Genomic DNA, 13,062 nt, shown 5'->3' on the forward strand with positions numbered 1-13,062 from the left:
CTGAACATAGAAAAATCTCAGTCTTGACATGCTCTACAAACATGTCCTGTTCTGTCAAATGTGAAAGGACCCATATTACACTGTTTTCTCATCTATATTATAATGTTGTTGCCTCATCAGAAATACACAGAATTACACTCTGTTCTGGTAATATAGGAAGTGCTCCACTGTGTTTTTAAACTCCATACACCATCACTAATCATTTGAGTAATTTCTGCACTAGAATTCCCCATCTTTACTGAACAAAAAAGGGTATTTTAAAAATGAAATCTTCACGACATCAAAGGTAGGACAGAGCATTCCAGATGAATCATAAAGGATTACTCCAAATGTACATAATGTAATCTCACATGCACGCTGACCAGAATACAACATCTTAAATGAAAATTGCAAATCTAATTACCCTACTTTATTTTTTTTCCCCCAAAACCTGGCCTACTCTGAATGTCCTAGATAATCACATGAGACTCATTTGTGTCCGGTTGCATTGTGGTCTCGAAAGAATTGAAGTTCAGAAAGTACACGCAGTAAGCAACTAAGAGTCACTCACCATTGATCGGCCACTGTGAGAAACGGATAGTCGTGATGTCTGCTGTATTGATTGTTAGCAAAGTTGCAAACACTTCAGACACAAGTCAAGGTGGTGGTCAACGCAGTGGACAAAAAATAGCGTGACGTGACCCCTGATATAAGCAGAATTATATTGAGTTGTAAAACAGGATCGAATGCTCACACATGGGGAAACAAATTGCAGTTTCTTTATTTTTGCTTTCCTTTCATCTTCACAGTCCTACAAAGACAATATGGCTTCTAAAGGTAGTCTGACCTTCAGTGACAACAGCAGCAGGCTCGCAGCGTAGAAGCTGTGTGTCAAGTGATTCCAAGCTACATTCAGAAAAAAACAATTCAAAAATATGACATAACATTGCTTTGTCCTAATGGTAACCACATGCATGATACAGACATCAGTAAAATACATTTTCACACAAAGTACAGACAGACATTTTGTAAACATTTCAAGTCCAATCATTGTCCTATCTGTCAAAGAATGTGTTGCTTTAGCAGCCTGTGTGGCGTCAGTATTGGAGCCATATAAGTAGAAAATAAATCTCCAGTTGAAAGAATTTCCCCTCTGGGATTAAAAAAAAAACATTTGGATCCTAAAAAGTTTCATTATGGCCAAAAATACATTGTGGTGTATTAGTGTTGAGCATGGGTACAAATCAGAAAGGGAACATCACAGGATTGTTTTCTGTAAATACCATTATTTTTCTTTAGAACCTAAATCATAATAGAACAATTTATATCAAGTATAAAACCTGGGTTGGGTTCTTGGTCTAAATAAAAGAGAAGAGTGTGTAATATTGTTCATTCTAAACTCATTTGTGGGTTGGTATACACCTGAGGGTGCATCAAAAAGCAAGGTTTTTAAAAGTAAGGTTTTCAGTATTTTAGCTCAACAAACGACAATTTACGCCTTCTTTATTGTTGGAGGGCATCAGATTGGTCAAAAATAAGGACACCTGGGACTTGTCTTGTATAAAACTGGGACAAATCAATAAATCTTCTAGAACAGGGGACAGAACTGGGACTGTCCAGGGTAAATAGGGACATGAGGTCACCATATGCTAAAGAGGAGCCCCTCGGAGTTCAGCAAGAGTGAGCAGCAGTCTCTGTTTAGTTTGACCTCAGTGAAGGCAGCAGGATGAAGAGTACTGGGGCTCATGTCATATTATTCAAAAAGACATTTTAACAGTAGGGCTGCAAAACTTAATTAACTAATCAAGACTAGTCGACTAAAAAATATAGTTATATTTTGATAATAGTATCTTCATCTGGATTCATAAATACATAAGAAAATACCTTGTTATAGCAAGACAGTGGTATTATTAAATTAAAATGTTAAAAAGAATCATTATTTCTTTATTATGAATATTATTTTTTCTGATTTTCATAAATAATGCACTTTATTTGTAAATATTACATATTTAGAAGCTTTCATTCACCACATGTCAACCTTTATTTCGTTGATAATTTATTTAAAATGTCAATTGAAACATTTGACATGTTGACAAATCAAAAAATGATTTGCTGACTAATTGACTAAACAATCATTATTTAATAGTATTAGAGAGGGCCTTAGGTTTTTATTATTTTTCCAGCACAGTCTCTATCATCTACATGGTGAAAGAGGTGTCTGCGGCAAATAAAATAACATAATGTGACACCGTGAATAATGGAATAACACTTTATATTAGTAATAGCCTTTGTGTTCTGCCTCAGCAAAGCCACACAGAGTGACTCACCATAAACTTTAATAAGCATAATGCATTGAATAATTAACTGTCACTGAGCCATTTACTTCTCTATGTAATTACTTTCATATAGTATGGCAATTATAGGGACTAATAGATCCAGACTACACACCATTCATTTTTAATACTTAAACATGGATTTCCAAAGTGAGACATCATTTTGGCTTAAGTGATCTTTTACACAGTAAGAACAGATATCCAGTTGGAATTCGATTAGCTTGTGCAGTTTAATTGATAAACCAGCCACTTGTTCCCGAGAGTAGACTTTCTAACAACAGGGGTGGTTCAATAGCATCAGGCTGTTAAAGAAACAATTATTGATTTAGCGCTGGATACACCATGGTAGGCATACTAAAAATGGAGACGGGCCCTAATATCCATGTGTCTCCAATGCTCACGTACACACACCCAAGTAAATCAGTGGGACCATGTTTAACAGGAAGGGCCCTCCAAAACCCAAGCACCGTGGTAATCACAATGAACGCAAATTGTGCTCATTAGGATGCCCAGTGCAAACAAAGGCAGGTCAGGGCGGGGGAGGAACAGCTCATAGCTCTAGTAGGAAGGCACGTTCAAGCTGCACAAACAAACACGTGACAAGACAATGATGTTAATGTGAGTCGTATTGTGAGCCAGCTTCTAATGACATTCCACCTCAGGCTCCAGAGCTGATGTGTTTTTAAGAGACACAATGCAAAATTGACTTGTATCCTCATCCTTTAAAGAAGAGGTGTTTTTCTTCTGTGGGGCATTAACTGCTAGCACATGACATATTAGATCACCATACTATCTTTTAGTGTTTTGAAAATGCTATATTAGCCGAAAACAACATATTAACATGCTTTATAAGTTTAATCTCATGCTTGTCATGTCATGCTTTTGTATATTCGTGGAGAATTCTTGTGTGAGACCACGGATGACGTAGGCTTGCGGGCTGAACATTGGACAGAACCTTACAGCTTACAGCTAAGGAGGGTTCTAATAGGGGGTCAGGGAGAGGCCCCATCACTAATTTACTGCAACATGTATAGATGACCTCTAAAACCTCTTCAGGCATGGTTTTGATGGGGAAAGCTAAAAAAATTAATTTTGCACATTACTCTCATAAAGACTCTTAAAGACTCTTTTGTGTCTGTTAACCATAGTGTAATGCCATTTCCACACAGAAAACATGCCTGCTGGCCTTCCTTTACTTTAAGATGTATACTGAGATGTACACTAACCCCCCACAGTTCTAATTAAAAAAAACTGGATGGAGTGTGTGCCCCATTCTGGACTCACTATCATTTAAAGAGAAAGGATGAGGTGCTGAATTCAAAATGTGTTTCAGTAAATATTAAGTTCTAAGACATGTGAAATTTGAACCTCTTTGGTAATAGTGAGGCACTGGAAAATGACCTGTTTAGAAATGTGAGCTGTAAACACATTACAGCAGCCCTACAATATATGTAGGTATTACTTGCAGTTCTACTCACGCCCCTCAGGGCAGTTTCAGCTCCTTGGCCAGTTTGAACTCAAAAATGATACAGCCTCTTTGAAAAATGTCTCACTATAAATCGCCAGGTTCTTCATTGAATGGACTTTTCTTTCCACAGTGACCTGGGCATATTCTCAACTATTACTGACAGGAGTCTAGTTAAAGCACAAGACACCAGTTTACCCATAGACTACATCACAGAATTTAAGTCCCCTGAATAGCCTTATAACATCAAATGATTTATTTTGGACTGGTTTTAGTTTTGACTACTGCATTCATTTACTCTGACATTCATTCCATCCAGAGCTGAAATCCCTTTTTGCCAAGAGCCTATGTCATTGATGATAGAGCCTATGCACAAAGTTATCAAGCAAAATGACGCCCCATTCTTCCTGGACCTCTTTCACTATCTGACAGAGAGGCATTGTCATCTTGGAACATGTCCGTGCTGCATAACACACACAGCATACTCTGATGACCCAATGGGAGACATTATTCTATTTTTAGCCTATTACAACCATTATGCACGTTGCATACAATACCTGTATGGGAAAACTGTATACAGTGGCAGAGGACTAATGGCTGCTAATATCACAAATGCTATATAAAACCTTAATGTTCCTTCTGAAATAGAGGGTTGAGTAACAGGAACAGAATGTAAGATTTGCGTGTGAAGATTTGCAGCTTCGACTTAAAGGGCCAGATCATTTCCCATATATCTGCGAATATTTGAGATATATGAAAATCTGTCTTGCCCCACTACAGATATATTGTGTAAGCATCTCTTTAGGTAGACCGCTGTGTGCAAGCTGCATCTAATTATAAACCACCTTGCTATCCGTTAATCAGGAAGTGCGCGTTAGTATGCTAGATTTACCATGATCCCAAAACACTGCTCTTGTCTGAATGTTGTGAAAAGCACTTATAAAGTCATTGCAGTGAATAATTAGGAAGCTTGGAATGCATAAGGTAGTGAAGAATAACTTCCAAACCTTTGAAAGCTAATGGTTGCTAAAATAAGCTAGTTCTGTTTTTATGTTTTTGAAACTGTAAATATCAGGTACAGTGTTTTTAAACTGACTTGCAATTATTTCTCAGTCAAGCCCAAGCTACAAACCACTGACCCCCCAAAAAACAGTTTGTAAATGTCAAAATATATTTACATTAAACTAAAAACTGTGCCCCTTATCAAAATTATAGTTTACAGTGTCCCTTTTCAATATTTTCACAGAAAGAGATGCTTGCTCCAAATACATGTATTTTTAAACTGCACAGCCAATGAGAAACACATTGCACAAGCCTTGATATAAATTATCCTACCAAGATTATTTTGTTGCGTTCATCTTCAATGGCTGCGTAATAATAGTTGGTATGGTATATGTTTGCTTACTGACAGTTTTTTTTTTTTTTTTTTTCATTTGCGACATGATCCTGTGTTTTATTTGTGTAGGTGGCTGGAGGCAGTATAATAATAATAATAATAATAATAATAATAATAATAATAATAATAATAATAATAATAATAATAATAATAATACAATGGTTTAGCCCAGCTTGCTTACACCAACATACCTGGGGGTAGATTGTAGATTATATAAAGAAGTGGACTAAGGAACTATGACGACAACCATATCTTTGGTTGCAACCAAATTAAGCCAGTTGAAGAGAGCATATATAGCAGCCAACCAAACCAAAATGTGGAATTCAATAGGTTAGCTAAGTCCTTCTATATACAGTGTATTGTAAACCAAACAAAGGACTTATTTAAGCGTTCCTTCCAATATTTCCTAAAATTCCTCGATAAAGTATTGACAAATTAAATCACATGTTAAAATTCAATAAGTCACTGAAGAGAAATATCAGAAAAAATGAATAGTTTGTGAAAAAAGTTTGTAATGGTTTGGCATCAAGCAACTTGTGAAAATGTACAGCAGCCATGACAGATTAAGAACCATATTTTATAATACAACCTTGGCTACACTACCAGATATACATCCATTTCTAAAGCACATGCTAAGCTAAGATGTTTATGGCTGTCATCAAAACAGTTTCCTCAAAGCTACATAAAAGTGTCCTTTTTCTCTGTTTCCTTTTTTCTGTTCAGCTGTACATCTTTCCTTCTTCCAGTGTTTGCCTATTTGAATACTGCATGTGGGTGAGTTGTTAGCTACTGTACATGAGCTCAACATGTTCAGCTACAATTCATTTTCTTGTAATCACAAGTTAGTTGATCTCCAAACTGTACAAGGCATGTCCTTATCCTTTGGTAATCGTCTGCGTTTCAGATGGCTTGCTTTCAGGCTGAAGGGATGGTTGCACCTGCACACAGACAAAAATGCTGCCCTGTAGTTCTTGTTCATCCATCCGTACAAGATGGGGTTGACAAAAGTCGAGCACATAGCAATGATATGAAACATGGTGAACAGGAGTTTGAAATCCTTCATGTAAAGAACGCTGCTATCTATGTCCACAGCTAACTGGAAAGCATGGAAGGGCAGCCAGCTCACAGCAAAAACCACCACCATGGTGAACAACATCTTAGTGGTCTTCTGTTTGCGCTGGTGCCGGTCGCTGCGGCAGCCAGTGGTCAGGTGGTTCTGGAGTTTACTCCAAATGCGGATGTAGGCGAAGGAGTTTATAGCCAAGGGGACGCCGTACTGAATGAGGAGCATGGAGATGCTGTAGATGCCTCCGTTCATGTCACTGCCTGGCCACTTCTCGGTGCAGAACTGCATTCAAACATGCACATAAAGTCAGTTAGAGATGTCAGGATTCCTATAGTATTTTAAGTTTAAGCTTTATATGAAAGAATATTTACACACAGGGCTTCTATTTTCATAGGAGACAGCAGTCCCTTAAGCAAAATCTATGTTTGATAAGATTATTACTGTTTCCCGTTTATGCTCGGTGTCATTTTTCCCTATTTGTATTTTCAACTTGACTGCTTGTTTTTGATCTATTGAAATGGGGCTTTATCATAATTAGTTGTTTAATTGCCTAGGTAAACTGTAAATGCCACAATAAAATAGTATCCTATATCTTTCAAGACTTTAAACATAACCATAATCAGTAACCAGCAATACCGCAATCACTGCCTAGCAGTCTTTTCAGATAATGTCTTCTCTGACTCCAGGTTAATTTTAACAAAGCTTGCCTGTGTCTCTTGGATACACACCATTGTACTATTCAAAATTAGAAAATTCAATATGAGAAAGCAGTACGAAATATAGCAATATACAGTATATGGCCTGAAGGTACCTCCACATTCTACAATAACTACACAATGAAAGATTTAAGGATATTCATCTAAAAGGTCAGTCAGTGTCAATGGACAATATAAGACTTGTGTAGAACCACACACCATCTGTGGCTGAAAGAACAGTCACAAGGTTTGAATTAACCATCATATTCTCATAGTGGCATTCCAGCAGTCAAAGGATTGATAAGAAACATACCTGAATAGTTTCATCTGGAGAAATGTCGAAGTTCCCATACTCCCTAAAAATGGCTAGGGGGCTTGCCAACAGAGCACTGGCCGCCCATGTGATGACTATGACCAGAGCGCACATATCTTTGGACATACGTGTCTCTGTGTGCCGCACAATGCTCCTGTGCCGGTCCAATGCGATGATGTTCATTGTGATGGTTGACACATGGACTGCCATGCCCTGAGCGCACGGCAGCATAAAGCAAAGAATCTGACCAAACATCCACTCGCCATAGAGAGTATAAACCAAGGTGAACGGCAGGCACAAAGTATTCACCAGCAAGTCGGCCACAGCCAAGTTCACAATGAAGAAATTAGTCACAGTCCGAAGATTTTTAAACCTGTAGACTACATAGATCACCAAGGAATTCCCAGTAACCCCGCAAAATATTATAGTGCTGTAAGCCAAGATGAGAATGACTTGAACTCCGAGCAGTTTGGTGCTGTCATCTAGCTGCACAAATGACGGAGTGTTGGTCGGTGTGGAGTTGGTGCAGCAGTTGGAGGTTTGAGTGTCAAGTTGATTGTCCATTTGAGTCACATTCAGAGGCCCTGATGTCTCCATGGCTAAACGTCTCCATAGGTCAGTCTGTGGAGAAATGGATATCTAAAATTAGCTTTTATACAGCATACTCTGGCCATGAACCATAGAAATTCAATCATACCGATGAATAAATTACAAAGGGAAAACAATATTTAGCTTTCAGTGAATCAGTAAATTCAATAAATGTGTCATAGAGCCCTGTCACAGTGTTCTCTTCACATAAAACCTCATTAGGTTGGACTGGGCAGTGCCATTCGGAATCAAGATTGATGCTCTTTTATCACTTGTTATACTTTGCGATTAAGCTGGCAAGACTACATCTTCAGCTTTTAATAGATAATGCATTTTCATAAAGCAATGTGTGAACTGTTCTTTAATAGCAATTAAATTGTGTTGGACTTTGTTTTTAATTCTGTGACTGTAGATTTAAGGCAAAACTTTAACTTTTTTGTGTTTTTACAGACATAGTCTTGTTCAGCTATATAGCATTTCATTTCATCATATAGCTCATGTTCACAAACAGCAAATTGCATTGCTCTCAAAATGTATGTAGAGTTAAAATAAAGTGTACCTTTACATATTCTCCACAGATGTTCTTCAGAATAATGACTAGATAGATTAGAAAAATGGGAAGTAATAATAATAAAACTGGAATATAGACTTGATTGTCCATGTTGGGATTTTTAAACTAATTTGACTAATCCTCCAAACTGCCTCAGGTCACCTGTAGGGAAAAGCAGCATCTTTTAAGCAGCACCTAATTTTAGTCAATCTTGCTCTGGAATAATATCTGGCCAGAGGACTTGACTGAGTAGTTTACACTAATTGGAGAATAGGAGCAAAATGTGGTTACAACATGTAAAATTATAGTAAGACCAATGTATAATACGATAAGATAAAGCTTTATTTGTCGAACAATTGGGAAATTACGGTGTTGCACACAAAGGTTAAGAACATCAGGAGAACATAAAATTGAAAATCAAGATAAGATAAAGATAAATTATAATATAAGGATTTACAATAGATGAAAACACTGTCGGCAGAGTAAAGATATGAGGTTACATAACTTTGCACATTAAGTGATTATGAGCAGCGCAGCAAGAACAACTAGCAGTTAAAAAGACTTCAGTACATTATTTGAACTATACTACTACTATAGCTATGACACTGCATGACACTGGTACAGAGTTTGAGGCAGTCTTTCACAACAAACTGTCAATATTTTCATTTCAACACATTCACAGTCAGAAAGCATGAGCTGTGACATGATTGCAGATTGCATCCTACGTTAAGATTTTGAAGAGGTACTTAAGGCAGTCTTCCCCTTATTTCTTCTTTAAGGCCGTTGCGTTTGAACTTAGACTACTTTGTTTTTTTCTGATGGAATATTTTGGTCACAAAATGTTGATGTCTTCTGTTTTACTACAAAAAGGGTGGACATGTCTGGTTAAATTGGTTTAAAGCGGGCTTTTTAGAGCTTTTAAACATGTCATAATTGTTTCCCTTCTCATTTACCTTCTCAACGTTGTATTTAGCACAACTGATGCCTGTTTGAGTAATTTTTATTCTCATGTATTCAAAAACTCATTGCTTTGATCAACCCCCATTTTCAGCACCGGTAGCTACTTGCTGGCATGCTCTGCAGCTACCTATATTCAGAATGTTTTCTGTTACTATGTCATTTTCGATTAATATTATGCTTATAACATTATGTTCATGGGTGTCATAGATTATTAGTATATAGCAGACAAAAGCATATATATCCTTTATTTCTCAGCAGCGCTAAAGAATTCTGGTTGATGAAAACCCTCCAACCAAGAAAATGACACAAATCTAGTTTTAGAAAATGCACTTCATTGCAACCTTCAAATGTCAGTACAGCCTCAGGACTTTTTCAGAAGTGTGATTTTTTTCAGTCTTCACTGGTGTTACGTTTATCTTGCACTGACCTCAAACATGGACTTACTTTGTTCTAATGTTACTTCAAAAAGATTTCTTGGTTTCAGCGCAGTCACAGGTATGTTGAGTATATTATACTTCCCATACCATGAAGAGCAAAGATGGTTACTGTAGCACAGGGGTGGGCAATAATTTTTTCCATGGGGCCACATGAGAAACTTAATTGAGAATATTAATTGTATTTCTTTATTTGAAAAAACAAACAAACCTGTAATTAATTGCTTTGACAAGCTGGTAAGACAGGTAAGAGTTTATGTCATGACTAAGCAATGAAAAAGTGAGGTTGCCTTACAAAAAATGTAATTTAAAAAAACACCTCTAAAATAAAAGCAATGCAGCTTTACTCCATGCATGAGATAAAATTATAAAATATGTTTAATTTGTAATTCCAAATGACCTTAAACGGGCCAGTCAGAGTCAAACAAAGGGTCGTATATGGTCCAGGTCTGCTGTAGCACAACATGGACTCTAAAAATATTTGAAGTATTAGAATTGTGCTTGCATGGTTTTTCAAATTTACAATTAATTTAAACGATGTTATCCATGCTCAGTTATTTTGGTATACTCAGAAACTATGAAAAAGAAATACATATATCGCTTTTTCTGGTGTAATCTGTAACATCATCAGCATTATTTAACATTGGGTTAATTGTAAACCACAATATTGATTTACAATGATTTAATATCTTGGAAGACTTAAATAAAGGACAATACAATACTGTGAGTTTGCATGTTTTCTTTTTTAAGGTAGTCCTGACTGTGTTGTCTTGCATGAATGAGTAACTAGTTTTGATACTTTTGAGTAGGGCTGCACAATATGTTGCAATATACAATATGATTGTAAAGAACTGCAATAGAGAGGTTATTTGCAATATTTAGAAACAATACTTTTCAAATGAACAATTTCAGTTATTATAAAACAGAAAGTACATGCTTTAATTTACAAGTGAAAGTCTATCAAAAAACAAACAAAAAAACAACAACTCAAGGCTACTTTTGAATAAGGAAAATCAGCTTTATTTAACATGAAACAATAATAATAAAACATAAACATTGGAACCTTGATGTCATTGCAAAATATCGAGTTAGTTGCTATATGGATTATTATGTCAGCCGATATTGCAATATAAATATTTTTATATATTTAAAACTATTGTGCAGCCCTACTTTTGACAACTGTCGTCCTGACCAAGACTAACACATCAAAGTCCTTTTTGGATAATATGTTTCCTTTAACATATTTCCTTTGTATGTGAAAGAGCAGAGTTTTCTAAAGGTGTAGTTTAAAGAGACAGGGAGGGGACGGGAGAGATTTGTTGTAAAATCAATACTAGCTGTGTGATATAGGGCTAAAACCTTGTCATTGATCAAGCTAACTGTCTGATCAGCATGAAAAGAAATTGACAGGAGTATTTAGGTTTAACGTCAAATATAATAGTGTCATGTAGTCATGTATTAAGCCTCGTGCTTGTGCGTGTGCGTGCGTGGTGGAGGAGTCTGATAGATGTAACCTGGTTGTAAATAAATGCATTGGAAAACTAGAGCAGTGTGCCCTTTAAAGGTCCTTACCGCATAATGGGTCTATAGGGTCTCTAGTGGGTTAAAAGGTGGACAGTGCCAACGTGGATGCCCCCCTTATCAATTCTCTAGAGGCTAGTGTTGCTAAACTTGATTGCGATACTAAGGAATAGACTCGATACAAGATTCTGACACCACAATGAAAATAAAACAACACAATTTGTTTCAACAATAAAAAGTGATTTTCAATATTAAATAACAGTAGTGCTTTCTTTTATATTACAATGTTCATGTAATAGGTATTATCCATAATGGTACATGGGCATATACTAGTCTATGTGCTCTTACACTTGTTCTGATACAGCTCAAGATCATTCTAAAGCTAGTCCAGAAATGTTCATTTCTAATGTTCTGATACTTGTTCAAATGAGTATCTAGATTCAGTACTAGTTTTAGCATTGATTGTAGTATAGGCTATAGTAGCAAGGTCAGAACCTGTCTGGGGATTTTGTGGAAATATACTTTTTATTTTATTTTATTTTTTCCTGTAGCTTTAACATCAAATGATGATGCTCTGATGACTTAACCAAAAACATGCATGCATTTAGTGGAATTCAAATGTAAAAGCATAAATTATTAACCTGCTACATAACCAACGTCGATAAATACAAAATATACAAAGTAGCTTACATCTCATGAAAGGAGATGGCAGGCTACTACAATATGCTTTGTTTTTATGGATCTCAGCTACAGTGACATCTTAAAAACCAATAGCCTTGGCTAGTGGCTGGACATACACTAAAATACTTCAACTCAAGAGCAAAGAAATACTGGCCTATCTAAAACGCACAAGCTGTAAAAATAGCTGATCAAAAGAGCTTCAACTTACCCAAAATTTCCCACAAGCCTTCCACGTAAACATAAAGTTCAAAGTGCTGCAACTAAAGCCAGGGGCGTTAGAACACGTGCAAAATGTACAAAGCTAGACTTAAGTTTAAACCCTAAACAAGCTCATGCCCCGAGGTGCACCCACCTGTGCGAAGTAAAAAACGACAGTGTGGAGAAAAACACGGAGCCTCGGGGAGCGGCACAATCCTGTGAGTGGAGTGATAAATGTTCTCCGAGCAGCGGCGGTGAAGAGCAGCGCGCTGGAGACGAGAGCGCACGAGGAGAATGGAGGAGAGGCGAGAAGAGCAGGGGCGCGAGGAACCCGGGCGCGAGGAGGCAGTAGCCTGTCACAACACAGAGTGTGAGCGCGAGGAGACGGACGCCGCGCGCTGCTATGTATGAGTGAGTAATGAGGCTGAGAGTGAGTGAACCAGTCCGGAATCAACAAGTGTACTCCCGCTGATTATAGTCAAGAGACAACTTCAAATGTTACTATTACATCACCACACGGATACGCTTATTACGCACAAGAAAGATTTAGCAAACAAAAATCCTTCCCACACTGGCAGATTCAATATGAAAGTAGACAGCATATTGTAAAAATGGCATTGCCATTAGGCTAATTGACTTACTTCATATCCTAATAAAAGCTCCGTCTTTTGGCACATTGCAAAATAAGATTCTGTCGTTTTATTATTAATTAAGATCTTAGGGAGCAAATCTTTGTACTGTTTCTTCTTATCCCACCTCTTTTTATTTACTATATTTGTATTTGTACATATACAGTTATATACCTTTATTGTGCATTGTTTGACACCAGTATCTTGCCAATGTTGCTACTTATTTTGAAGCACTTTTTGTTGACATTTTTGTT

General features: G+C 36.9%; 1 protein-coding gene across 1 annotated transcript; it reads right to left on the bottom strand.

The window, feature by feature from the left end:
• Positions 1-6,008: 6,008 nt before the first annotated feature.
• npy2r (neuropeptide Y receptor Y2) lies at positions 6,009-12,257 on the bottom strand. The gene is made up of 3 exons (XM_020931297.2): positions 12,190-12,257; positions 7,248-7,868; positions 6,009-6,521 (listed from the first exon to the last, which is right to left on the bottom strand). The coding sequence occupies exons 1-3, from the start codon at positions 12,220-12,222 to the stop codon at positions 6,009-6,011; spliced, it is 1,167 nt and encodes a 388-aa protein (XP_020786956.2). The 5' UTR covers positions 12,223-12,257.
• Positions 12,258-13,062: the final 805 nt, after the last annotated feature.

The sequence above is a fragment of the Boleophthalmus pectinirostris genome, unplaced genomic scaffold, assembly GCF_026225935.1.
Source record: "Boleophthalmus pectinirostris isolate CB_2022bp ecotype Guang Dong unplaced genomic scaffold, ASM2622593v1 HiC_scaffold_22, whole genome shotgun sequence".
Classification (NCBI taxonomy): domain Eukaryota; kingdom Metazoa; phylum Chordata; class Actinopteri; order Gobiiformes; family Gobiidae; genus Boleophthalmus; species Boleophthalmus pectinirostris.

Coding starts and splice junctions, on each gene's coding strand:
- npy2r (XM_020931297.2), bottom strand. CDS start 12,222: ATGTTTACGTGGAAGGCTTGTGGGAAATTTTGG. Junction 7,869..12,189: donor AGGCTTGTGGGAAATTTTGG/GTAAGTTGAAGC, acceptor ATTTCTCCACAG/ACTGACCTATGGAGACGTTT. Junction 6,522..7,247: donor CTCCAGATGAAACTATTCAG/GTATGTTTCTTA, acceptor GTTTGAATGCAG/TTCTGCACCGAGAAGTGGCC.